This window comes from Corapipo altera, unplaced genomic scaffold (assembly GCF_003945725.1).
Source record: "Corapipo altera isolate COAL_440 unplaced genomic scaffold, ASM394572v1 60871, whole genome shotgun sequence".
NCBI classification, from domain to species: domain Eukaryota; kingdom Metazoa; phylum Chordata; class Aves; order Passeriformes; family Pipridae; genus Corapipo; species Corapipo altera.
Window position 1 is genome coordinate 167,066 of NW_020885048.1, and position 25,418 is coordinate 192,483.

Genomic DNA, 25,418 nt, shown 5'->3' on the forward strand with positions numbered 1-25,418 from the left:
GGGGAAACTCTTGTGGTAAGGTTTGGAGACTTGGCAGGGAGCCAGCTTCAAACCATATCAGCCTCTGACCCCTTGCATCCTGTTTTGCCCATGGCCTGAGTGCCCCTCGGAGCTGCCAAGGACCGGGGAGCTCCGGTTCGTCCTCCGGTGAGAGAGTCCCTGCGGAGCCGCACTCCACCTCTCTTGTTACGGAGACTGCCAGCATCTTGTGAGTTTTTCCCTTTCTTCCTGGTTCCCCTGTCCCTTGCTAGCTGCTGCTTTTCGTGGCCGAGGGGTGGAGGCCCACCTTGAGGTCTTGAACCACCCACATGGCTGAGATCCGTCATTTGCCAGGTGGGGTGATGTAGAGAAGCAAGATTCAGGATGGGAACAGTTCCAGGCATGGAGAAAAGCATACAGCAATTGGCAGGACTTTCATATGGACTTTACTGTTATTATGTGGTTTCACTGTATCCATGCTACACAGTGCACAACTGCACATGCCCAGGCTTCCTCCTCCCCCTTTTGCCTGTGCCCTATTGTGATTTGCTCCCCTGCTTGTCTGTCTGATAGCCCACCCTTTGTTCTGCCCCTTTTTCCCTGGGGGGAGGTTTTAAGAATGGAGCACACGCCTGAATAAAGAAGTCTGCTTGCACCCTTCCTCGTGTCCTGTCCCCTCCTCCCTTCGGACCGCGACAGGGTTTGACTGCAGCGCCCCCTGCCAACCATTTTGAGTAACTGCAGCCTCCGCTCCTCCAGAGATCTAACAGCACCCCCTGCCAGCCACTAGTTACAATTGCATCAAAAGGTAAAAAGTACTTAACTGGGGTTTTTTTTCTTGGGAATTTGGGTGCAGGATTGCTGGGGTTTTTGTTTTGGTTTTTTGGTGTGTTTTTTCTCTTGTTCTTTTATTGTTTTACCCATACATATATATATTCTTTAATAAAGGGCTGTTATTTTTTCTTTCTTTCTCCACATTTCCTCAGCTGGACCCCCTTAATTTTGGATTTACAATTGCTTAGAGGGGGGAGCTTGGTCTTCCTCATTACTTGCCCTGCTCAGCAAACACATCTGTCTTGTTAAACTGAGACAATACCTTTCACTGAACTGATTGAAAGCCACAGATTCTCTTCACCTGCTATGTTTTTCACTCTGAAATAACCTAGCAAGTATGGTACAATTCCAAGTTTGATATTTTATTTCAGGTATAGCAAACTTCAAACGATGACCAATATACAGCACATGCATACTTTATCCCATTTTCTGAGGAAATACATTTTTTCCTAAAGGACCAGGTTAATTGAAGCTATTACAACTTTCAGATACAGTTTCACCTTTGAGTTCCATTCACTCTCCCCACATGCATCAAATTAAAGCAGGCTTAATTGGAATGCACCAAATTGTATTCAGAATAACCAGAATGCTAAAAGATATTAAAAACCTTACAATCATCAAGAATGTATTTTAAGTTTTTAGCAATTAAAAATTGGAGGATTTCAAAAGGTTCACAACCACTGTATCTAATGAGGCGAATTTCACATTTTTTTTTACAAAAAGAAGGTCCAAATCTCAACTGTCTGTGGCATCTTCAAAATAAACAGCACAGGGTTCAGTTTTGCTTTTACCTTTGTGTCTTCTTCTTGTCACTACTACATGGTGGGGGGAAGGAAGAGAAGTAAATTAACTAAAACCATCATGAAGCTCAATGAGAAATGCAGCGTGGACCTGTATATTCACCATATTTCACCATTCAAGATACGTTTTTCCTTCTTTTAAGGAAGCTGGTATTTCCAAAACTGATGCGCTGCAGCCTTGGCCTACAGTGACCATGAGATTGTGGAGTTCAGTAGTGGGCAAGAAGGAAGCAAGGCAATGAGTAAGATTGTAACCACAGACTTCAGGAGAGCTATCTTTAACCTCTTCGGGGATCTTCTTGGAAGAATCCCATTGGAACATGCCCTAGAGGGAAGAGGGGTCCAAGAGAGTTGGTCAATATTCAAGCACCACTTCCCTCCAGGTTCAAATATGGTGCATCCCCACGGGCAAGAAAGTGAGCAAAAGGGTTAGGAGACCTGTGTGGATGAACAAGGAACTCCTGCCAAAACCCAGCCATAAGCACATGAGGTGAAAGCAGAGACAGGTCACATGAGGAATGTTGTCAGAGTATGCAGAAATGCAACAAGGAAGGTCAAGGGCCATCTGGAATTAAATCTGGCCAAGTATGTCAAGGACAACAAGAAGTGCTGCTTCAAATACATCAATAACAAAAAGGAAACCTAAGGATAATGTGGGCCCACTACCGAATGAAACAGGGACCCTTGCAAGAGAGTACACAGAGAAGGAAGAGGTACCGAACACCTTCTTTGCTTCAGTCTTCACTGCCAAGGCCAGCCCAGGTCTGGAGGAAGGAAGGCCTTTGGTTGAGGAAATATGGTTTAGAGACCATTTAGTCAAACTTGATATCCACAACTCCATGGGCCCTGACAGGATGCATCCATGAATGCTGAGGAAACTAGCAGATATCATTGCTAGGCCACTCACGATCACCTTTGAAAGGTTGCAGAGATCAGGAGAGGTGCCCAAGGTTTCAATCACTATGCACAAAAAAAATATCTTTTCTTTGCTTTAATACCTGGTACAGTGTTATTCTTGGGAAGATACTATTAAAGGGTACCTCTTAAAGACTCTGATAAGTCAATTTTGTGCCTGTTCTTTCTGTCCAAGTATTCTTAGCTAAAACAGACCCAGTACTTGCATCAACTTGATAGAAGTCTATCAAAGCACTTGATGCACTCTAAGATCTTCTGGGATACATTTAGCAGAAAATGTGCGGTGAAAGTAATTTCATGAGTCACATCTAGTCTGCACACAACTTAATCTTTAAAGATGAACATATCTAAAGATAGTGCTGGATGAACTAAACTTGCCACCTGCACAGCATAACTCTCTATTTGGCTTGTGTGGCAAGGTTTTGGTAGCAGAGAGGGCTACAAGGGTGACTTCTGTGAGAAGATGCCACAAGTTTCATCCATATTTGACAGAGCTAGTGCCACCCAGCCCCTAGACAGACTGTCATGGTTTGAGAGCTCCAAAATCTAATTCCCTAATCCAAGCCCCCTCCCACATCTCAGCCCAGTGTGAGATGTTTTTTCCAGACACTACACGAGACTCAAAATGGGGGAAAGGGAATATATTACAATGACTGTACAAATAAATACTACAATACATTATATACAATCTTAATTATCTCTACCATGACATAAGTATTTACAATGGATCAAATCTCTTCTCCCCTTAAAACAAAAGTCCAGGAGGGAAGAAAGAAAGATCCCTTTCCACTTTTAGAGCAGTAGTCTCTAAGGCAGCAGGCTTTCTTCTTCTCATGCATGCAGCTGTAGCTGGATCTCTGCCAATACACACGAGGGGGTATCCAAGCCCCTCGGCCACTCGTCTTCAAGTGAGGGTCTTCTTCCGTGGGCTGCGTTTCCCAGGACAAGTGCACTATCACCACGTCATATCACGAAGCGCAGGGGTCTTCGTGACGGTCCTTATCTTCAGGGGATTCAAGTTCCCCTACAGAGCTCTGTGCTCTGTCTCAAGCAGCGGGGGGACCAAGGTCACCCTCTGCATTCTTCTCTGAGCTTTTCAGCTCCTTTCCGCAAGTGCTGTATCACTTTAAGACTCTTTCAAGTAAGAGTCCATCATCTTCCTCCTTTCTCAGAGGTCTAAGAGGGGTATGGGGTTTTATTTCAGTTCTTACCCCAACTTCCTCTCTCTCTCTGCTGCTGTCGGCTCTCGTTCTCTTTCTCTCTCTCCTTCCAGGAGTTCTCTGTGTTCCTGCCTGCCTGTTGTTGCTGCATGGTCTTATCTCTTCTGGCTCTCTGCCAACATTCTCTGGACACTGTTCCTGCTGCTGCTCTGTCTCTGCTCACTCACAGTGGAGAAAACTTCTTTAGCTTTCAGCCACAGGTACATAGCCCAGCTTTATGCTGTTCCAAGTCCCTGCAGCCCCCCCAGCCGGGGCCGGGGGGGCCCCAGCCCCCAGTGGGGCTGCTGCTGTTTCTCCTCGTGGCTCCTACAACATGGCTACTTCTTCAACAACTACAACTAACCTTCTCTTCTGTTCTGCTTGTGATATGTTTGTATTTTGCAGAAGCGCTCATTGGGTAAAACCTCAAAACTTCAAGGGTCACCATCCCCTGGGGTTTTACCATTTTATTACTTCAGGGGGAAAACTGCTTCCCCCCACCACACAGACCTACCACTGGCCAGAGCTAAGCCAATCAGCAATGGTGGTAGCACCTCTGCAATAACATATTTAAGAAGGAGGGAAAACTGCTGCACAACAGCAGCCAGGACAGAAGATCAAATATGAGAGCAACAACTCTGCAGACACTAAGTTCAGTGAAGAAGAGGTAGGAGGTGCTCCAGGTGCTGGAACAGAGCTGGTGGAGACCATGGTTAGGCAGGCTGTACCCCTACAGCCCATTGAGGTCCATGGTGGAGCAGAGGTCCATCCACCTGCAGCCCATAGAAGACCCCATGCCAGAGCAGGTGGATGTGCCCTGATGGAATCTGTGACCCCATGGAGAGCCCATGCTGGAGCAGGCTCCTAGCAGGACCTGTGACCCCATGAGGGACCCATACTGAAGCAGTCTGTTCCTGAAGGACTGTACCCTGTGGAAAGGGCCCATGTTGGAGAAGTCTGTGGAGGACTGTCTCCCATGGAAAGGACCCCACTCTGGAGCAGAGAAAGAGCATGAAAAGAAAGGAACAGCAGAGACAATGTGTGATGAACTGTATCAGGGGTTAATTACTCTTACGGTTGTCTGGGCCAAACACAGACCAAAAGTATCAAAGTTTTGTTCTTTCCCTGCCAAGTTATGAGAAAACTAGCACTGATAAAATGGGAAATTTGTCCTTGAAGAGTTCTTGTATAAACTATATTTAATTGGTATTCTGTGATTGGCTAATCGTTCTCCAAAGTCGCTTGAAGGAGAGATTGAGGAGGAGGAGGAGGAAGTAAACCCATTGACTCAATTAAGAAAGGACCCCCCCAGGTGCAGTACGCAGGCGCAGGGAAAGCCATGCGTGCGCAGAAGAGATATTACTTGCATAACTGGGAGGTGGGACTGAGGGCCTCTGGCTGGGCGGTGCTGGCCACACCTACCTAGGTTGAGGTCACTCAGTTAATTGTATAAAAAGCAGATAGCTCTTCTTTGGAGGAAGAGGACATCAAGGACAATGTTGCCTTTTGGCAGGGACGCCTGCCAATTTGTGAACTTACTGACTCTCCAAGGATGCAGCTTCTGCTATGGGTAATTATAGGCATTCTAGGTGGTTAAGATAACTTTATGGGCAACAGCTGGGTACCTGGGGAGGTCGTGCTGGGGGCTTATTTCTCTCCTCCTTCCTCTTTTTTGGGTTTGTTCGTTTTGTTGGCCACCTCTTGGTAATAAATATCAGTTTTGTTGAGCTTTCAATGGTGTCATGGTTTCAGATTCAGTATGGTCCAAACCCCCCCCCAATACATGAACTGACCTCATTCCCCATCCCCCTGTGCTGCTCAGGGGAAAGAGGTAGAGAATTTGGGAGTGAAGTTGAGCCTGGGAAGAAGAGATTGGTGGGGTTAGGTGTTTTAAGATTTGGTTTTTATATCTCATTATCCTCCTCTGATTTGATTGGCAATAAATTAAACTATTATCTCCAAGTCAAGTCTGTTTTGCCCATGACAGTAATCAATGAGTGATCTTTCCCTGTTCTTATCTCGACCCACAAGCTTTTCATTATATTTTCTCTCCCCATCCAGTTGTGGAGGGGAGTAATAGAGTGGCTTTGGTGGAGACCTGGCAGCCAGGCAAGGTCAACCCACCAGAAACCATCAGGAACTCACTGGCCTGAATTCAGATAACACCAAAGTGGATAAACCCAAACAATTTTAATAGTAGTAGTTATCTGAACCCAGTATGACCTCTTCCTCATATCTTCAAAATTAAAAACCTGAGAGTTGTCTTAGACTTCTCTACTAGGTCAAAAAACCTTGTATAACTTCACACCTATTGCAGCAACAAAAACTATGCAAAGGCATGGCTAGTGGCACATTTATCACTCTACAAAAATTGCCCCATGGACAGTCTCCCAACAGTGACTGGAAAGTAATCCATCTGCTGTCTTTTGGGAAGGTGCAAGATGAAGGTCCAAAGAGAGGAAATTACAGCAAGCAGCTTCTGGCCATGCACCAGACAGCATTCTCACCTTAAGCTGGTGTGAAGGTATTTACATAATGCTTCTGGAGGGCTTTGGAAAGGATGGCAAGTAAAAGTCAGGATTCCTTAACCAGTTCTGCAAAATTCTGAACTTTTAAGCAAGTCTGTACACAAAGAACTAGTTAAGTTCTTCTGTTTTTTTCATGATAGACTGGCTTTCACTCAACTTTAGAGTTGTGATGAAAACATCCACTGAGCTGTCTGTTCCATTAAGAAACATCAAACCCACTGTGTTTTAAGTTTGGCAGGTTTGAGGAGGCTCGCTCAACTGTAGGACACAAAAATCCCAGGCTCTTAAATGCCTTTCCAATAAAATAATGCTTTTTGACTCAGGGAAAAATGTCTTCCCCAGATTAAAGACAAAACATACTTGGTTACAAATAAAATGTAACCGAAAATACTTTTTCTAGACTAACCTGAATCTGTTTCACAATCTTGGATTTGTGTAAATATAATAATTAAAGTGCACACATTCACCCATAGCAGAAGAAATAATTTAAGAATTTCATTAAGATAAAAGAAGCCTACAAATACTGCTACTCTCCTCTTCCCCCACTCAGGTCCTGTAAGCCTTCATCCTTCTTGGGATAGTACTTCTTACACTGAATATAGCTTAGCCAAGCTTCGAAACAAAATGCTTTTGTTGTGACTATGTTTAAAGAACCTCTTGCATTACTTGTGGAGCTTGTTCTTTTTCCTAGTTGTTAGCTTCATGTGAGCAACAGAACTTCATAGAGCTCAGTACACTGTTCTGAACAGCCAGTTTCTCCAATTGTATGTCTTCAAAATAGCAAAAAGGAAGTAGGGGTAGAAGTAGAGGGGTTAAAAGGAAGACAGCCATGAAAACAAACTAATTAGTACAAAAACTGAAGGACTGATATAGCTGACTGCTTTTCATTCACTAAATGGACTAGAGTTCAAGCTGGTACTTTTTAAATAAACCTGGCTTGCAGAAATCATGGTCAGTTCACAAAAGTATCACATTAAACACCTGTGATCAGCCTAAAACATAATTTGACAGAAAGGAGACCTCTAATTTTAGAAGACTCTTAGCAGTGCGGCAATGGAGCAGGAAAGACAACAGGCTAAGAAATTTCCTCATTTGAGGAAGGTGAAGTATTTAGTTTAAAAGCCTAAACACGTACAACAAACACCACCAGCAGAAGTTAGGAAGGAAACCGGACACTTCAATTAGGGTTGGAGGTCGTGCAGGATCCTTTTTAGCAGGAGACAACCAAGAGAGGTAAAGTACCCTGCTATGTACAACTTAAGGACTCAGTCTCTCACTCATGCATATCTTAAGAGAGTCTGACAGCCAAAATCCTCTAGGCAGACCTGTAGGAGGACTCCAGGAAGTGAACAACCCAGATCAATCCTTCCACATCAAAACAGGCTACTGTTAAAAGCAAGCCTTGTTGATAAGCTTTAATCTCCCCCTAGTGCAAGCAGTTGAGAAAGCCAAAGCATCCTATCCCAGACAGGCACGCATAAAACCCCATTAAATCTCTCTTTACCACAAAGGAAAGTAATTTTTATCCTGAAAATGGACTTATTTACACTGTGCAGTGTCCAACAGGGCTTCCAATGCACTTCTTTCCTCCACCAGTTCTGCACAAGTTTAGTGCTGCTTTTAACCACTGGGGGTAGCATGGTAGGGGGACTCGTCCCTTGGTCAAGGTGTTGAAACAAGAAAAAACACTACAGATGAAGAAATGTGGAAGATGGTTCACTCATACAGGCCCAACACACATCACAGCTCAGGAAAGGCCCATGCTGCCATCTCCGGAACAATCAGGCCACCTTTCCCAATAGTGAACTTCTAAGCACAGCAGCTTGGTCTCCTTTCCCCAGGCAACAGTCAGAGCTTCACGATCACTTTAAGCTAATGTGTGACTGACACAGAAATTAGTCCTGCATTTCTCAGTGCCCTCATCTTGTAATCTAGTCTCCCTTGAATCACCAGTAGCACTTTTTTGGCCAATAAACCAGGTAAAACTCACCTAGCAATATCTGAATTCATAAGCAGAGCAGTTGCCTGGTTCACCACACAGCTCCACAAACCCTGGCACAAGGCGCAAGCCTGAGAACTATAGCATCCCTTTGACAGCAGGCTGCATTTAAGCCAATCTAAAGCACCACATAACTTCAGGGTGAATGACACAGTAGTCTTAGTTTGCAAATGACAATCATGAAAACACTTTCCAAAATACAAGTTTATAAGCACAGCAATATGTGTTTTCTGTTATGGGAGTAACACAGTGAGGAATAGATCAGTAAATGAGTCACAGCAAATGAGTCAGTTATGTTATTTACCATATTCATGATTAGAGTATTTCACAGTGGAAAACATTTGTTAAGCCTGTTTCATAGTCCATCCTTGGAGGAGTTCACCAAGTGACAAGAGGGAGCAAGCTTTCTGAAATGGGCTCCTGGAGGACTCCCACTCATATAGAAGTGTTACAACCACACCATGTTGCTGTATCAGCAGCTTTCCTCACAGCATCAGGCTTGGTCAACAAGGAATGTGCCAGAAAAGGGAGGGGGAAGAGTGATAACACTGCTAAATTATAACTGGAAATACAATTTCAACTTCTCTCAAATTAAAGGTTTATGGCTTTTGTAATTTATATTTGTCAGACAACCTAAGGTTACCAGCCCTAGAAAGAAGACACACATCAAGCTTGTATTTTAGCTTTAAACCTGTATTTACAAAGACCATTGGTCTCAGCCTTTGATCAGCACACCACCTTTATGACATAATCCAGGTTTTGTAGGCCAGTACAACAGTCTCTGAACAGCTAACACACACAACTCAAGTTAATGGAGGCCCTTTCATCATAACACCAACTTCTAATACCTATATCACTGCACCAGCATGCCCATGTCAGGGTTAAGGAGTTGTAACCACCTCGCTGGACAATGCAATTAGACAAATAGAGCACATATCACTAGCAAACTTCAACAGCCTCCTGCTCACAAATATATTCATTTCCACAGAAAAGCAAACTGAACAAAGGCCTGGTAGTGCTTTTGCCCATAAAAGAGGAGTTGCTCAGTGTTGAGAGCAGGGTGTGATGGCACTGAGCTCTGCAGGGGATGAGCCTGTCAAAGGTCCCTCTAACCTATGCTGAATGTTTTGCTATCAACTTACACTACTTGTACCCAGCTACTGCCGAAAGATTAAATTGTAGGCTACCTCAGCAGCAGTCCCACCACCAGCCCACACTGCAAACGTACCCTTCCCACTGCACTTCAAACCAGCATCAGATGGCAGGAACTGCAATACAGGTGGATGTGCTTATTCCATCACACCACACTCCCCCATCTCCAGGTTCAGAACATTCATTTCCTTACCAAAGTCACATGCAATGCTATTCCTTCCAAACTACCTGGCCCAAAACACAGCTACGGATACCTCACTCAACCAATAAAGCTACATGTATGCTAGGCTAAGATACAGACTTCTTTTTACACTCATGCTGCTGACTCCTCCACCTCATTCACACATGTAACTTCCGCCTGAGGTGCTTGTGTTATAACATCACCTGCCCCACCTCATCTTCTGACTCCCATTGCCAAATAATTGAGTACACTGAGGTCCTTGCCTGGAATGCTATTCTACCATTGAGCATTTGCTGTTTCCAGTGCAGTGCATCACACTGGGATGGTTCTCACCAAGGTCCCCAGTGAAAAGCTTTTCTGGAAATGCTTCAGGATTTATATTCCTCTACATTTCAGCACTTCTGTAAATTGACAACTCCTCTCTCAGAAGTTTTGACCTTTACTATCTTTTGTGACTCTCCTTTTACTTCCAAAAAAAAAATCACAGATCAGTGTCTCATTGCATATCCTCCTTTCAGTAAATGTTTCTCAATAATCACCTTTACTTAACTTCATTTTGTTATTCAAGGAGGGAGGGGAAAATGGACCTCATAACAGGCATGATTCACTGAAGTGCATGCTCATGATTCACATCTCTTCCCACTTATCCAGGCTAACATTGCACTCCCCCCATTCTTATTCCCAGGTCAGCACAACATATGGCCCTGAAAAAAAAACCCCACCCTCTCAGTTTTTCTCAAGTCTGGGTATCACAAATATTCACTACTATGGAGGGGAAAACAAACAAAAAAAGATAGAAAACACATACTTGCTCTTCCTAAAATTAAGCCATTTATTGCCTGTTGACGAGAATTAAGACACAAATTATATCTTATAATAAAAGAAAATCCATTATATTCTATGATCTTATCAATGCACATTTAACTCTATGAATAAATCTGTTTCTAACAGTTGTACAAAAGTAAATGGCTCTGTTTTACCACTGTAATGGAGTCTCAACCATGACCCAACAGAAATAGCTTCTGTTTCTGATAAAGTACAGTTCAACAAACACCGTTCAATTAAATAGAAAGTTGGTGCTTTCTGAAAAACAGGATGTATCTGACAAACAAAGGAAATATTTATAAAATTTAAATTGGGATATAAGGTTAAAAAAGACAGCAAGAAAACACCCACTTCATAACTTTAAATGTATTTTACAATTTCAAAAGCTACAGGACAGCTAAATTACATTTTGCCAACCTGCTTTCCATTTTGAAAGCTTAGATTTTTTCCTACAAAATGAAACAATCGGTTTCCATGTCCATTGAAAGCAGACCATGTAGAGGGAGCAGTCATTCAGACTATATCCTCCTTAAACACATCTCAGGGATCTACTGAGCTCTTTGACCTCTACCTTATCTCAGGCATCACCACTTGCCCAGTTCTCTTTCTAGCCTGTCATCTATAAAGGTAAACTCAGCATTTTACTATCTCTCTTCTCTTCAAGTATATTTTATTATATGAGCCAAACTCTTGTTTAATCCTAAACACTTCTTCACTCTTACCACCAAACAGCCACTTACATTTATCATCTACATAACTACCTAGAAAGTAAGTCTTTACATTATTGACAGAATACATGACAATGTAAAGTTCAATCCCTGAAAACTGACAGTAAAACTAAGTGATATGCTGCTTCTAGAAGTAGGACTAATCAAGTTATTCTCAGCTTCCTCATCCCATCAGACTGCCAATGTATCTGTTACAGCAAGTCACATTCATAGTCACTGCCTACCACTCATGCATTAGTAGCCCATTTAGCTGAAGACACCTCCATAAATTCATGCATTTAGATTTGACCAAGAAAGCTGCATGACAGTTCTCTCACATATCTGATCTTCAATAACAAAGAGCTAAAAAACAGTTACACATTTTGTCATCCCCATCCCTCTGATCTAGAAGAAGCAAAATTGAAGTTTCATGCTTTATATAATATAGCTACACTAAATCCAGATACAAAATATAGTGGATTGATATTTTATCCCCAAGAAACTAATTTTAGTCAGTTTCCAAGGTTGCAGTTTACAACCTAAATCAATGAAGGAACTGAGACTCATTTTGCATGTACAACAGCAGCAGTACAGTTATCACTGGTCATAGCACAGTATTTCAGAATAAAAGCATTCCAGGTTTCCTTCCTGTAGCTAATATATTAATCAATAGTCTAAATTAATTGTTTTTTCCCCTGTTCTTGAACTTTTAGAAATCAGTCGACTCAGCAGCATTGTCTTGAAGAAGCATAAGTCATGCTTAATGTGGTCACAGAGGCCACCCTTGTAAATACACAAATGAGTTTCATTAAAACTTTGTCACCCTCCCAAAGCAGCGTACTGTATTCCTCAAATATGAGAGGAAAACTAAGTGCTTCATTGAGGCAACTGCTGTGCAAGTAATCAATAGCTAACTGTAAAGCTCTTCACAAAATGTGGCTGACTAGCTCATGTTTTCCAGAAGATTATTTGTAGATGTTTTTGTTAATGAAGTTTTAACACAGTCATTTTATCTGCCATCCTTTTATGGCCAAAACTGCAGGTAAGTGGCAAAAATGACCAGCCCCTAAGCATGTGAAAGCCTGAAGACCATACTATCTACATTTATTTATACTTACCATAAATGCACTATCAATACCATCATTAATCACTGAATGTGGACTGGTGCTCTATGAGCTTTAGGCCCAGTCAAAATATCAATACTGAATGTAAAAATTAAATATTAATAAGGCACACCAGCTGCTCTTGACAAGGGTAAGCTAGAAGCCAATTTGCTGAAGAGTTTGTGCTGCCACTATGACTTGCACACGTAGCTGAACACTAGTATGCAGAGAGAATACAAGCCACTAGTATAAAAGAATCAAACTTTAAGCATGAGGAAACAAACCTGAGAGAGACAGTGACAATAAAAGCCTTTAACCCAAAATCTTGCTTTTAACACAAGTTTAAAAATACAAAAATAATTAGAATACATGCAAACTTGATCCTCTATTGTACTACAGATTGTAAATTTGTCTCACTTGATCGAATTTTAAGTGCCTCAATGGTTGAACGTTTTTTATTCATTAGTCATTATAAATTAAACACTATAGTCAGCTGCACAATTCCCGCACTGTATCTGCATTACTACCCAGCTGTCAGTAACCAGTTAGCAGTTAAACTTAGCATGTGTTCAGTGTCACCTCTTAAAAGTCATACAATTATGCAACATTTGATTTGCCCAGCCTTTAAAATGATCATTTGAACATCAATAAATTTGTCAAAAAGTATATATATTAATGCCCACTTCTGTGAAATTTCTGTCTATAGTGTCATTTCCCCCCTTATTTTTCTGACAATTCTTTAATTTATTAAAGGTCTGAAACCAATTAACAATGAAAGATTCCTTATGTAAACAGGCAGATTGTTAAATAAAGCAGGAAAAAGGTAAATCACCTGAAATTTTAACACATTAATTTAGTAAATGATCTTCTGATTTATCTGATCAGCTAGTTCTGCTAGTGTGAATTTAAGCTTACTGAGTTGTTTTACTGCATCCTTTCAATTAGCACCAGACCTTCACAGTCATTGTCCATCTATTTCCAAAGCAAAAATCTCCAGATATTTCAAGACTGTCAAATATAAACTTGCAACAAGGAGTAAAGAGAATAAAAAATAGATAAATTAAAAAAAGTAAGCTCTCCTTAAAGCATGTGATGGTGCACATGACAATTATCTTAAAATATACTTCAAATGCAGTTAAAGTTTCCCCTCTTTTACACTTAATTTTTCATTTTTCAGAAGGGTTTAATAAAGCGTTGGTTATAAACCCCACATTAGGAGACACTTCAGTCTATTTCTGATTTGACACAATTCATTAAAGTATCCTTTACGACTGCTCAGCTCCTACAGCAGGCCTCTTACCAGTTCTCACTTGACCACAAAAGAATTCTCTGTACTTTAGTTACTATTAAAAGGCTACACTCCTCCGGTCTGTTTATGCATTTGCAGAATTAAGTCAGAAAAAACCTATTTTAAGATAGTGACTTACAAGTTTTTTAGACATCCTTGTCTTCAGTAGTGGGGCTAAGGCAACAAAGACTGAATGCATATTGCTACCTCATCAGGGGAGAGCATGGTAATGCATCACAAAGGCATCACATAAATCATCATTGGCATGTAGCTAGAAGGAGAATGCAAACCAGCATATAGTACTAGCCAATATCTCTAGTGATACAGGCCACAAAAGGTTATGAAACCATGTCAAGAGCTGCATACATATTCAAGAGAAGTTTTTTACATAGGTAGTTTTAGATAGTAAACCAAAAGGAAAAACTGGAATTTCAAGGAGACAAAAACCTGCTCTAGTTTTGGGAGATCTAACAGGTTCATTACAAAAAAGCAAATTATATGGCAAAACATTGCAACTAGTTACTGATTTTTAAGGAAACCAATTTGTCCAATGCCAACTTTTAAATTGTTTCAGCCTACCCTCACAGATTTTGCTTTAAATTAACTGTTCCTCTCAGAGTGCAGAGAGAACACACACGCACACAAGCATCAGTTGTTGACATGACAAGTAGCTCAAATTCAAGAATTGCTACATACCAAAACATCTGATCATATACAGAGATGGAATTACTTTCATAAACTGAAAGCAAACTTTGAAACTAATTTCTTGGGAGCAAGGAAAGCCTTGAATTTAGGGAAAAAATGAAATATGAGAAACATGAAAACTGATCCAAAACAATGAAAAATTTTGTTAGGTCATCCCAATAAAAACTTTTATAGAAGACTCCTTGTTTTAAAAACTAGGATGGGAAGTGGTTTACAATTCATTTTCTCCTTAAAAAAATGAAAAATTCTAGTCCTGACCAATTCAAGGCTGACCAAAAGTTAAAGTGTGTTATTAAGGGCATTATCCAAATGCCTCTTAAACACTGACAGGCTTGGGGCATCGACCACCTCTCTGGGAAGCCTGTTCCAGTATTTGACCACCCTCTCCAAAAAAAAAAATGCTTCCTCAGGTCCAGTCTGAACTTTCCCTGGCAGAGCTTTGAACCATTCCCATGCATCCTATCACTGGATGCCAGGGAGAAGAGCTCAGCACCTCCCTCTCCACTTCCCCTCCTCAGGAAGATGGGGAGAACCATGAGGCCGCCCCTCAGCCTCCTTTTCTCCAAACTAAACAGAGCCAGAGTCCTCAGCCGCTCCTCACAGGACATGCCTTCCAGCTCCTTCACCAGCTTTGTTGCCCTCCTCTGGGGGCAATTCAAGGACCTTCACATCGTTCTTAAATTGTGGGGCCCAGAACAGTACCAGAGGTGAGGCTGCACCCATGCTAAATACAGCAGGAACAATGTCCCATGCCTGTCAGTGTTTGAAGCATTTGGGCAATGCCCTTGACAATACAATTGATGTTTCATATCACCAGCTTCCACTATTTTTGTGCAGCCTTACAAAATAGGCTCATATAAGGTAAACAAACAAAAAATTTAAAACCCCAAACAAACAAACAAAAAAACCCAAACCAAACCCAACCAAAAGTATTTTCAACAGTAGGTACAGCATTCGTTTAGAATGCAGTTAAGGAATCCAGAAGCGGCAGTCAACATTTCAGTTCTATTTATGCATATTTTCTTTTTTCACATTGACCCTTGCCAACCTCATTCCACTTTTGAAGCTAGAGAAAAAAATTACTATTTTTTCTTTCACAACTACTCATTGAGGCCTATTCCACTGCCGAAAGCAAGCAAAGTCAAGCCCACACTGGGAATCCTAGAAGAGACTTCATCTTTTATTTATCACCCCTTGGCTTTATTTTCACAGTGAATTCCTAGCTTAAATGCAATCAACCAAAAATCCCTCCCTATGTGCACTCCTGTCATTCTCCATGGCTTGCAAAGAGAATCAAGTACAAGCAGAAGAGGAAAAAGAAACAAAAAACGTCTCAGCACTACCAATCAAACTAAAAAGGCCCTACTTCTGGTTTTGCCAGTTCTGAGAAACCACAGATGCACCTCAGACCTTTGAAAAAAAGAAAGCCAAAAGATTAAACTTATAAGAAACTTAAAAAAAACCCAAAACTAATTTTTTAAAACCCTTAAATTCTCTTAAAACTCTCCAGAATAAAAAAATTAAAAGTAAAAATTTAAAAAAAAAAACCACAGGAAGAAAACAACAAAAAAACAATCAAACAAAAAAACATGTCTTAAGCTGAACTCCACCTAGGCAGAAGGCGCTTAACCCAGGAACAGCAACAGACCTTCCCTTCAGAAAGTAGAAGGCAAGTTTGCAGGATGCCCGCGAAGTGAAATCCGCTGGGGACAAGGCCGAGGGAGAGCCCAGCACCCTCCGACCCCGAGGCACAGCACCGGGATCAGGGCTGCCGCCACATCTCGGCACGGCTCAGCCCCCCATGGCACTGCAAAGAAAAGGCGAGCAGCAGCCGCAGCTGAGCGACCGCCAGAGGACGGTCCGGCCCAGCACAGAGCGGGACAATGACCGGCCACGCGGAGCCGCCGTCCCGCCCTGTCCCGACTGTCGAGCCGGCAGTGAGAAGCAATAAAGAGTCTTTTGTCCGGTTTCCCCTTTGAGGGGGATGGTAGGGGGGCAGGGGTGCAGAAAACAGATAAGAACACAAACGTGAAAGTGAGAACAAAGTGTCCAGTCGCCGACGCCGCCTCCTCCGCGAGGCACCTCCGCACAGCAATGCGCCCGGGCCGCACAAAGCGTCAGCACAGCATCCCCCGCGGAAGTTTCCAGGGGAAGCCATAAACTCCCTCCCCACAAAACCACCACCACCCCAACGGGACCTGCTTGCGGGTGGGGGTAGCAGCTCATACATAGGCAGGACCTCCTCCGTCGGGGCGGAGAGTACAAACCTCCGGTGCCCTTTAAACAGAGGTAGGGAGGAGTTAACCAGGGGTGCCAGCCCGCAGAGGAGGAAGAACAGTGGCAGGCGGCGGCCGCTGGGCGCAGGAGCAGCAGCGGAAGGGGGAAGGGAAGCATTGTTCCAGAAGAAAGCGCAGCGCTTTTCTCCTCACCTCGCCGTTGTCACGGAGGGGCTCATCCTAAAGTAATTCGTGGGCCCCTCCCCGCCGTCACATCTACCTGCTCCCCTCAAGCAGTAGGGCCTGGGCAAATCGCGCCTCCACCCTCTGCCTTGCCACCGCCCTAGAAATGCCTTTGTTTGCAGCTTCCCCCGCACCGCACACCCGCTCCTCGGGGCCCCCACCGTCTTTTAATTCTTTATTTTGGACCGCGGCTCATCCCGCCCTCTCCCCCCGTCATCCGCCTTCTGCTGATTCATTTCCACCAGCGGTCCCGAAGAGGGGGTAGCGGAGGCATCTCCTTGCCATTGTGGCTCGGGGTATGGTGATGACCCGGATTGCCAAATGTGGGAAGCTGGGAGGGAGCAGAACCAAATGGGTTTACACACTCTGGATTTCAGGGAGCGGACACAACGCGTCGGGAAAGTTAAAAGGACAGGCGAGTGGCAGCGTGCCCAGCCACCCTGTCGGAGAACGGGCAGACCGTTGGCAGCGGGCGCCGTGGATACGTCACGGAGCAGAGCAAAGGAGTTATTCCGTATTCTGGACGTGAGGAGGAGGAGACTGGCAGAGGAAGTTGCTCGGCCCGAATTACAGCCTTAGAGTGCAGGCCGTACCGCGGGGGGGAGGGGCTGGAGGGAGCTCCCTAGCCACACGCGCCAAGGAGGTGGGGTGGCTCCGGCCGCCAGGCCGCGCAGGAAGAGAGGCAGCTCCCCGGATAGCAGACGGATGACCCGCGGCTGAGGAGGCCTGCAGCACTCTGCCCAAGTGGCCGCGGCCCGGCTCCGCAACGCGGTCCCGGCTGGTAACTCACCGACTTGCAGGACGTTATCGACACAGCCGCCATCTAGAAGAGCGATGCCCCTGCGAAAAGGCAGGCGGTTCTCGTCGACGGCGGCGGCGTCCGCGCCCCCGCCGGGCGCGGTGCCGGCGACGGCCCCCCCGGGGGCGGTGGCGAGATCCTCGGCGCCAGTGTTGAAGGAGGAGTACATGCAGATCTCCCTCTCACTGCGGGGGAAAGACCAGTAGACAATCCTGCGCTGCACCGGCTCCGGGATCCGTTCGAACCGCTCCTCCACCTGCTGGAAGGGCCACTTCTCCGCCACCTTGCGAGCCGCGATGTCCAGCAGAGACTCGGGGCTCTGAGTCTTTCCAAGCGGTAGCAGCCCCAGGGCGGCGGCGGCAGCAGCTACAGTAGCAGTTGCGGAGGAAGGTCCGGCGCAGAGCGCCCCACTGCCGAGTTCAGTGCCGCCCACCCGCTGGCCCAGCCTGCACGCCGAGCCATAGCCAGGTCTGCAGCAGAGGCGCTTAGAGGGGAAAGGGAGTTGACCACGCTCCGCCATGATCTCGCTGCTTCTAAGCAGATAGCGGAAGTGGATATACCCTATAAAACAGCACCAGGAAGACCGCGAGCCACCCCCTGGGTCACGCCCCCTCTTCCCTTACATGGCCATGAGGGGCGGTGCCGGCTGTCTCGCCCACGGTGGGGTGCGGAGCCTTATGCAAATCGGCTCCATAAACATAAATAGAAAAGCCCGAGTCAGGCTTGTTCCGCGCGTTGATGAGGAATGGTGCGCGCGCTCCAGTCTCTCTCTCTCTCTCTCTCTCTCTCTCTCTCTCTCTCTCTCTCTCTCTCTCTCTCTCTCTCTCTCTCTCTCTCTCTCTCTCTCTCTCTCTCTCTCTCTCTCTCTCTCTCACCTGGTGGGAAAGGGGAGCGTGGCTGGCGGCGCCCCTCTCTCACACCATGTACGGAATGCGGGGGCGGGGTCGTTGCGGCCTCAATCCGGTCACCTCCGATAGGAAACCTGGTAGGGGGCGGATGAGGAGAACTGTGCTCCGTAGCCGGAAAGCACGGTAACGGCTGAGGCGGCCATTCCCACCTGCGACAAGGTGGGGGCTGGTCGGCCCCTAGCGCCTCGCCCAGGGGAACAGAGCGACTCCCACCTTTCGCTGGAGTTCCACGGGAGTTGAGGGCTGCTGGGAAGCGGTAGAGGCGCCTTGGAGGGCAGGTAGAAGGTGCCTACAGGCGGCTCCGTGTGGGGTCGAGTGGCCTGGCTTGGGCTCCTGCGTCAGAGGCGGGCTGAAATGGGCGAAGCCAGAGTGTTATTATCGGGGTGCTGCTCTTCTGGGGCAGGATCTGGGGTGGCTAAACCCACGCGTTCCCGCAACAAGCCCTTGAGTGGCTCAGTGAGGCGCGACCCAGATTTCCCTTCTATTAGAGGCACTACGGTATATACGGTCTTTGGGCCGCGGGGTGAGCCCCCATCCCGTGTGCCTGGCGCGTGCTGGCTTGCTGGTCGCGCGCGTGCTGTGGACGCGTTAGTGTGCGGACTGGTTGTAGACCGGTGCGAGCTTCACGCAGCCGACTGGCTTTACAGGTGGTCCGGCTTGGAACCGCTCTGGTAGCCCAAGATGAAGGGCTCCATGCCACGACCCGCGGTGAGTAAACTGAACGCAATTAACGCGTTGTGTTTGTCTTGGTGTCGAAAAGGTCTATTAAAAGGCTGGTGTTAGGCCATCTGTCCCGGTTAATTTTTTGAAAGCAGTGCGGTGCATAATGCTCGTATTTGCTGCAGAGCGTGAAGTGACAAGGATTCTTTTTTCTTTCAGTATTCATTAAAAAAACATACCGCGACATATGGGATCATACCGATTCCTCAAATTAAATGGCCTTCCTGAAAAAAAATAAAGAAAGAAACAAAATGCTGATAAGCTACAGTAGTAGGCTGAGGATACGACTCCTGCATAGCAACTTACTCTAAGTACAAATAACATCAAGTTGACTTGAAACTTAATATCTACTTTTGTTTCCGCCAAAAACCAAGACTACACCAATAGTTTATTTAACAGGTGATTGAAGAGCTTTGCAGAAACTGTGTTTTCTGTTAAAAATGGATGGGAAATTCAATGAGCTGTATAAGACTTGCCGTCTGATTTTAAAAAAAGATAAGCAGAAAACCTGAAGATGGTTTAAAATATGCAAGTATTTGCTTTTTTATATGCTACTAAGCTCATAGACAGTAGCATTGATTTGTAATTTCACAGGTAGAGAATCCTTTTACATCTAGGTATAGAACTTTTTTTTTCTTTTTCTGCTGTCAGTTGTTTATACTAAGAAAATGGATAATGATTTTTAGCCAAGGAGTTTAAACTGCAGTCAACTAAAAGGGCTAAACTGTGTTCAGCAGAGTTCATTTTCAGTATATACTACAAGGTGTTTTTTCTTTGGAATCATGAGAGCTACCTTCTGAACAGGAAATGAGTATAAACTGATGCTTGTGCTTCTGGGTATAGACTGCACAAAACAGTTACTCTTGAGGTGCCAGTTTCATAAATTCACAGATACCTTGCTGAGATATTAACTTGCATATTCATTATTTGAGGCATATATTTTAAAAGTGATCTACTGGATTTATATACTTAATTCCAACTAAATTTTGGAGGCATTTGGGAGCCTGAGTACTACAGACAAAAGATAAGGATGAATTACTTTATTTTACTGTTAATATGGTATTGATTTCAGTATTTCTGAGAGCAGATAAATGGAATACGTAGAAGGTAAAAAATTAAGAACTTCATGATTGCATGTGTACAAGAGCAGAGGAAAATTACATTTTAACCCCATCACTTATTCTTTGTTATTAATAATTGTTCACATCTTGAAGTAATTTTTCTTCTATGTTCTTCTAGCACTATTTCTGTTTTAAACAAGTTGTGAGACACTGGGGAAAGAGACAGGTTGAATTTCAGGAAGGTGAGGTGGTACCCTGTTCCATACCCCAGCCCCTTGGAGCCTCCTTGGGCAGCCCTGGAGCAGCTGTCAGTCAAAAGCAGCCCAGGAGCACTCCCCCATACCACACCCCCTGGAGCCCCTACACCAGCCTCAGATTGGCTAACACACTGCCCCTCACTCTGCCCCAGAGCCCCAAAATGGCCAGTGGGCCAGAAGTCCCACCTGGGGGGGGATGGCCACAGCAGGCTAGAGCAGATAAAACCAAAACCACGTGGTCTCCCATGTGTTTGGATCCTACTGTCTGGACATGTGGAAGCTGGACTTGCATGGGACTCCAGGTGGTAGCTATAATTCTCCCTTTTTCTCTCTTTCTTTACTTCTTCAAATCTCCTTCCTTGATATTTTACAGGCAAACTTTAGAAAATAAGGGAACTTGGCAAAAGTTTAAAGGGTAACATTCAACGAAAATAAAGCATTCCACAAAGCATTGACTTAACACATGCCAACCGATGTATGGGTTTGCCTGTAAAAGCGTGTTATTTTACCTCCTGAGAAAACGTGTGTAGTGTCTTCTCCCATGTGCCCTCTCAAGGTATAAAAGAACTGAAGGCCCTTTTAATAAATTCGGCAGGTGAATTTTTGAAGCCTTGTATATTTTTAAACTAAAACTCCTTCGATGAGCTCAGAGGACGAGCCTGGGGTCTTACACAAGTGTCTAGTAAATCAATAAAAAATGCTCTTAATAAGTTGGGTTATGGCTGTTCTTTACCAGGTCTTAGCCCCCTGCTGCAATAAAGATAACACACTAATGCCACTGGAAGAATTCTTCATGTCATAGTAAAGAAGCTTTATAGTGAAAATTGAGAAATTAGAAAAATGAGAGATGTGCCAATAAAAAATAAAACTTCCATAATAAGCAGAAGTAGCCCATGTGTCAGTTATCTCTACTTAGTTATTCTTCTGTCATTTCAGATCTGGGCAGAAATTATCAAATTCACTTTAGAGATCCCAGATAAAAGCAGGTGGAAAAGCCCATAGATCCACCTTTTTCATCCATCTACTACTCAGTAGTTGCAATGGAAGACAGGTATGCAGCTGTTTTGGTTATTATTATCTATAGTAATATAGCAATATAAAAGCATAAAAATATCACATAAGAAAATGTATAAGGGAAAAGAAAGAGAAAGAAAGGATATCACCACCGATGATCCCGTGACGAGACTTGATTGATGCAATTTCAATATCTGTTGGTCAAAGTGATGGTCAAAGTCTTGATCCGTCAGGGGTGGGGGAAGCCTGCGAAACACAAAGTCCGATGGGTTAATATACGCTCAGGCTAGGTGGGAAGGCCCAGATACCTCCCTTGGGGGGGAGCTTTCAGGATAAAGGATAAAGCCACAATGATCCAATATTGCATCTACGAATGGACAAAAGGACCTATAAGGCAAGATTATCTCTATTGGCCTCAATTTGGCTCGTTTGAGAGTTGGATTTGCAGAGCATTAAATCACTATGTCAATGCAAAAGAACCTTTTAATGCAAAAGAGAGTGATTATGCTGCATGCTGGGTTGGGTTTATTCCCAGTCTCTATAGCAAACGGAGCTAATAAACACCAGAAGTAAAAGAAGGGCCCAATATGGGACCGTTTAGAAAACCTTTCAGAAAATCCTCCTCCCTATAATCCTGAGAAGAACAAGGAAATGGGGCACAAAATCCAGATACAGCCCCTCCTCTAAGCTGTCCCCACACACGGGAAAGGGCTAGGAGAGAACGGGAGTCAGAAGCACCTGAAGCGCCTGAAAAACTCAATCCCCTTAGGGAAGTTCCAATGCAGGGAATGCAAGGGGGAGTGGGATATGTAAATGCCCCGTTAACTAGCTCTGAAGTACGAGAATTTTGAAAAGAAATGAAAAAATTATTGGAGGACCCACTGGGCTTGGCTGAACAATTTGATCCATTTTTAGGCCCAAATATGTATACAGGGGATGAGATGCAATCTGTATTGGGAACATTGTTTTCAGTAGAGGAAAGGAACATGATTAGAACCACAGGAATCCAAGTTTGGGACCGGGAGCATCCCCAAGGGATAGATGGACGGGGGGAGAACAAAAAATGCCAATTGCACGTCCAAACTGGGACCAAAATACTGACGGGGGAAGACAGAATATGATAGATTACAGAAATTGCATTATTAAAGGAATTAAGGAGTCAGCCCCTTGAGGACACAATATGGCTAAGGCTTTTGATGAAAAGCAAGCCAAGGATGAGTCACAGTCTGAATGGTTAGAAAGATTAAAGAAAATCATACAACAATATTCGGGGGTCCAGTTGGACAGTCCGGCAGGGCAACAATTGTCGAAAGCTTTTTTTGTGACTCATTCGTGGCCAGATATTAGACAGAAATTAGAAAAGTTGGAGGACTGGAATGAGAAAGACATGAATGAGCTATTGAAGGAAGCTCAGAAAGTATATGTTCGGAGAGACGAAGAGCGGGAAAAAGCAGAAGATTCACTTAATGATAGCTACAGTTGAGGAAGTAAATAAGCAAGGGGGGGAACAAGCCTCAGGGCAGAGAAGGGCATGGGTACCACAAGGGAAATATGGAATTGGCCCCAATAAATATAAAGGACAGGGAACTCAATACCCTGGAGGACCTTCCAGAGTACTAACAAGACCAGGGATGCAAACAGCCCCTCCCAATGTACAAAGACAGGGAAGAACTTGTTTTTACTGTGGACAGGAAGGACATTTTAAAAGGGATTGTCCTAGGTGCCAAAAAGACATCCAAGTCTTCCAGTTACAGGAGAGCTCAGAATAGGGATGTCAGGAGCTCTTCCTCCTGGAGTCAGGAACAGGAAAAAAGCCCTTGATAGATTTAAAACTGGGACCCCAGGAGGACAATACCATCTTTCTAGTGGATTCAGGGGCTCAGAGGATATGTGTAACTCAACCTCCATTGGGAATAAAAGTATCAAACCAAACAGTCACAGTACAGGGAGCCAAAGGAGAACACTTTGAGGTACCCTTGGCCCCATCAGTATTAATAAAAGGAAATGGGAAGGAGATTGAAGCAGATTTACTGATTACACCCCAGGTGGGGGTGAATCTATTAGGCAGAGATCTAAGGGAATCTTGGGAGTAGGGGTGGTACCTCAAGGGGAGGGAGTGGAAGTTAAACTTTTCATCCTAAGTGAAGGTTTGGGTATAAATCCTGAAGTGTGGGCCGAAGACGGGAACAGGGAAGATTGAAAATAGAACCTTTTACAGTGGAGTTGTATACAGAAAATCCGATTCGGGTTCGCCAGTACCCCATTCCCCTGGAAGGGAAAAGAGGCCTTACACCGGTGATAGAGTTTAATACGTGACGGATTGTTAGAACCTTGCATGTCACCATACAATACCCCCATCTTGCCAGTAAGGAAAAGCAATGGGACATATAGGTTGGTTCAAGACCTGCAGGAAATTAATAAGATAGTTCGTGTTTGACATCCTGTAATACCAAACCCATACACCATAATGAGCAAAATACCTCCAGAGTGCGAATAGTTTTCAGTGGTTGACCTGAAGGATGCATTTTGGACTTGTCCCCTGGACAAAAATTCTTGAGATATTTTTGCATTTGAATGGGAGGACATAGAAACAGGCAGGAAACAACAACTCAGATGGACAGTCCTCCCGCAGGGGTTCTCAGAAGCACCTAATTTGTTTGGACAGGCTTTGGAAAAAATAATGAATTTGAACCAAGAGAAGGAATTATTGTTCTACAATATGTAGACAATTTGTTGGTGGCTGGGAAAACCTGAACAGAAGTAGAAAAAGGAACAGTGAGGCTGCTAAACTATTTAGGAGAACAGGGATTAAGAGTGTCAAAGAGTAAACTTCAGTTTGCAAAAAAGGAAGTAAAATATCTGGGATACATCATAAGCAATGATGGATGAAAACTGGGTCCAGAAAGGATAAAGGGAATCCTGGACCTTCCTCTACCAATGACTAAAAAGGAAGTGAGACAATTCTTGGGGTTGGTAGGATTTTGTAGGCTGTGGATTGCAGATTACAGTAGTAAAACAAAGTTCCTATATGAAAAACTAATGGATACTGCCTCAGGAAAAGTTTAGAGGGTGGAATATTCCTCAGAAGAAATTGAAAAATTTGAGAAACTAAAAGAAGCCTTGACCCAAGCTCCAGTGTTATCATTACCAGACCTAAAGAAACCTTTTGACCTTTATGTAAATGCCTCAGAAGGGACTGCGAAGGGAGTTGTTACCCAAGACTGGGGGGGAAAGTAGGAAACCAGTAGCTTTTCTGTCAAAGATGCTGGACCCAGTAAATAGGGGGTGGCCGGCGTGCATGCAGGCAGTAGCTGCTATGGCCATCCTTGTGGAAGAAGTGAGAAAACTAACATTTGGAGCAAAAATTAGGTTGGTTCATATACCACACACAGTAAGAACAATTTTGAGCCAGAAATCCAGGAGATGGATGACAGACTCCCAAATCTTAAAGTATGAAACCATATTAATAGAAAAAGATGATTTAAGTATAATAACCAATTCATGTGTAGATCCGTCACAGTTCTTATATGGTCAGAACGCCATAGAAAATGAGGAAGTTGAACACAATTGTTTAGACATTATTGACTATCAGATGAAAATCTGAGAAGATTTGATGGATATCCCTATAGAATGAGGGATGCACCTGTTTACGGATGGGTCATCAAGAGTAGTGGAAGGAAAACGAAAAAGTGGTTACGCAGTGATTGATGGAGATCTCACTGTAATAGAATCAGGCAGTCTCCCAAATACTTGGTCTGCTCAAGTATGTGAGGTATATGCAGTAATTAGTGCACTACACATAATCGGCAGTGGGGTGGGAGCCATATACACTGATTCTAAATATGCCTGGGGGGTAGCACACGTTTTTGGGAAAATTTGTCATGAGAGGGGAATGGTGACCTCTCAAGGGAAAGATTTAAGCCATCGAGAGCTTCTGGAGACCTTGCTCAAAGAAATCCAGCAGCCTCAAGAAATTGCCATTGTT

The 25,418-nt window shown here is 44.1% G+C and overlaps 1 protein-coding gene across 1 annotated transcript in view; it reads right to left on the minus strand.

Moving 5' to 3' along the window:
• LOC113959565 (zinc finger SWIM domain-containing protein 6-like) overlaps positions 1-17,993 on the minus strand; it is a 175,325-nt gene extending 157,332 nt beyond the window's left edge. Inside the window, exon 1 of the mRNA XM_027668681.1 lies at positions 17,465-17,993. Coding sequence (XP_027524482.1) covers positions 17,465-17,993 — 529 coding nt within the window. The remainder of the gene's footprint in view (positions 1-17,464) is intronic.
• Positions 17,994-25,418: the final 7,425 nt, after the last annotated feature.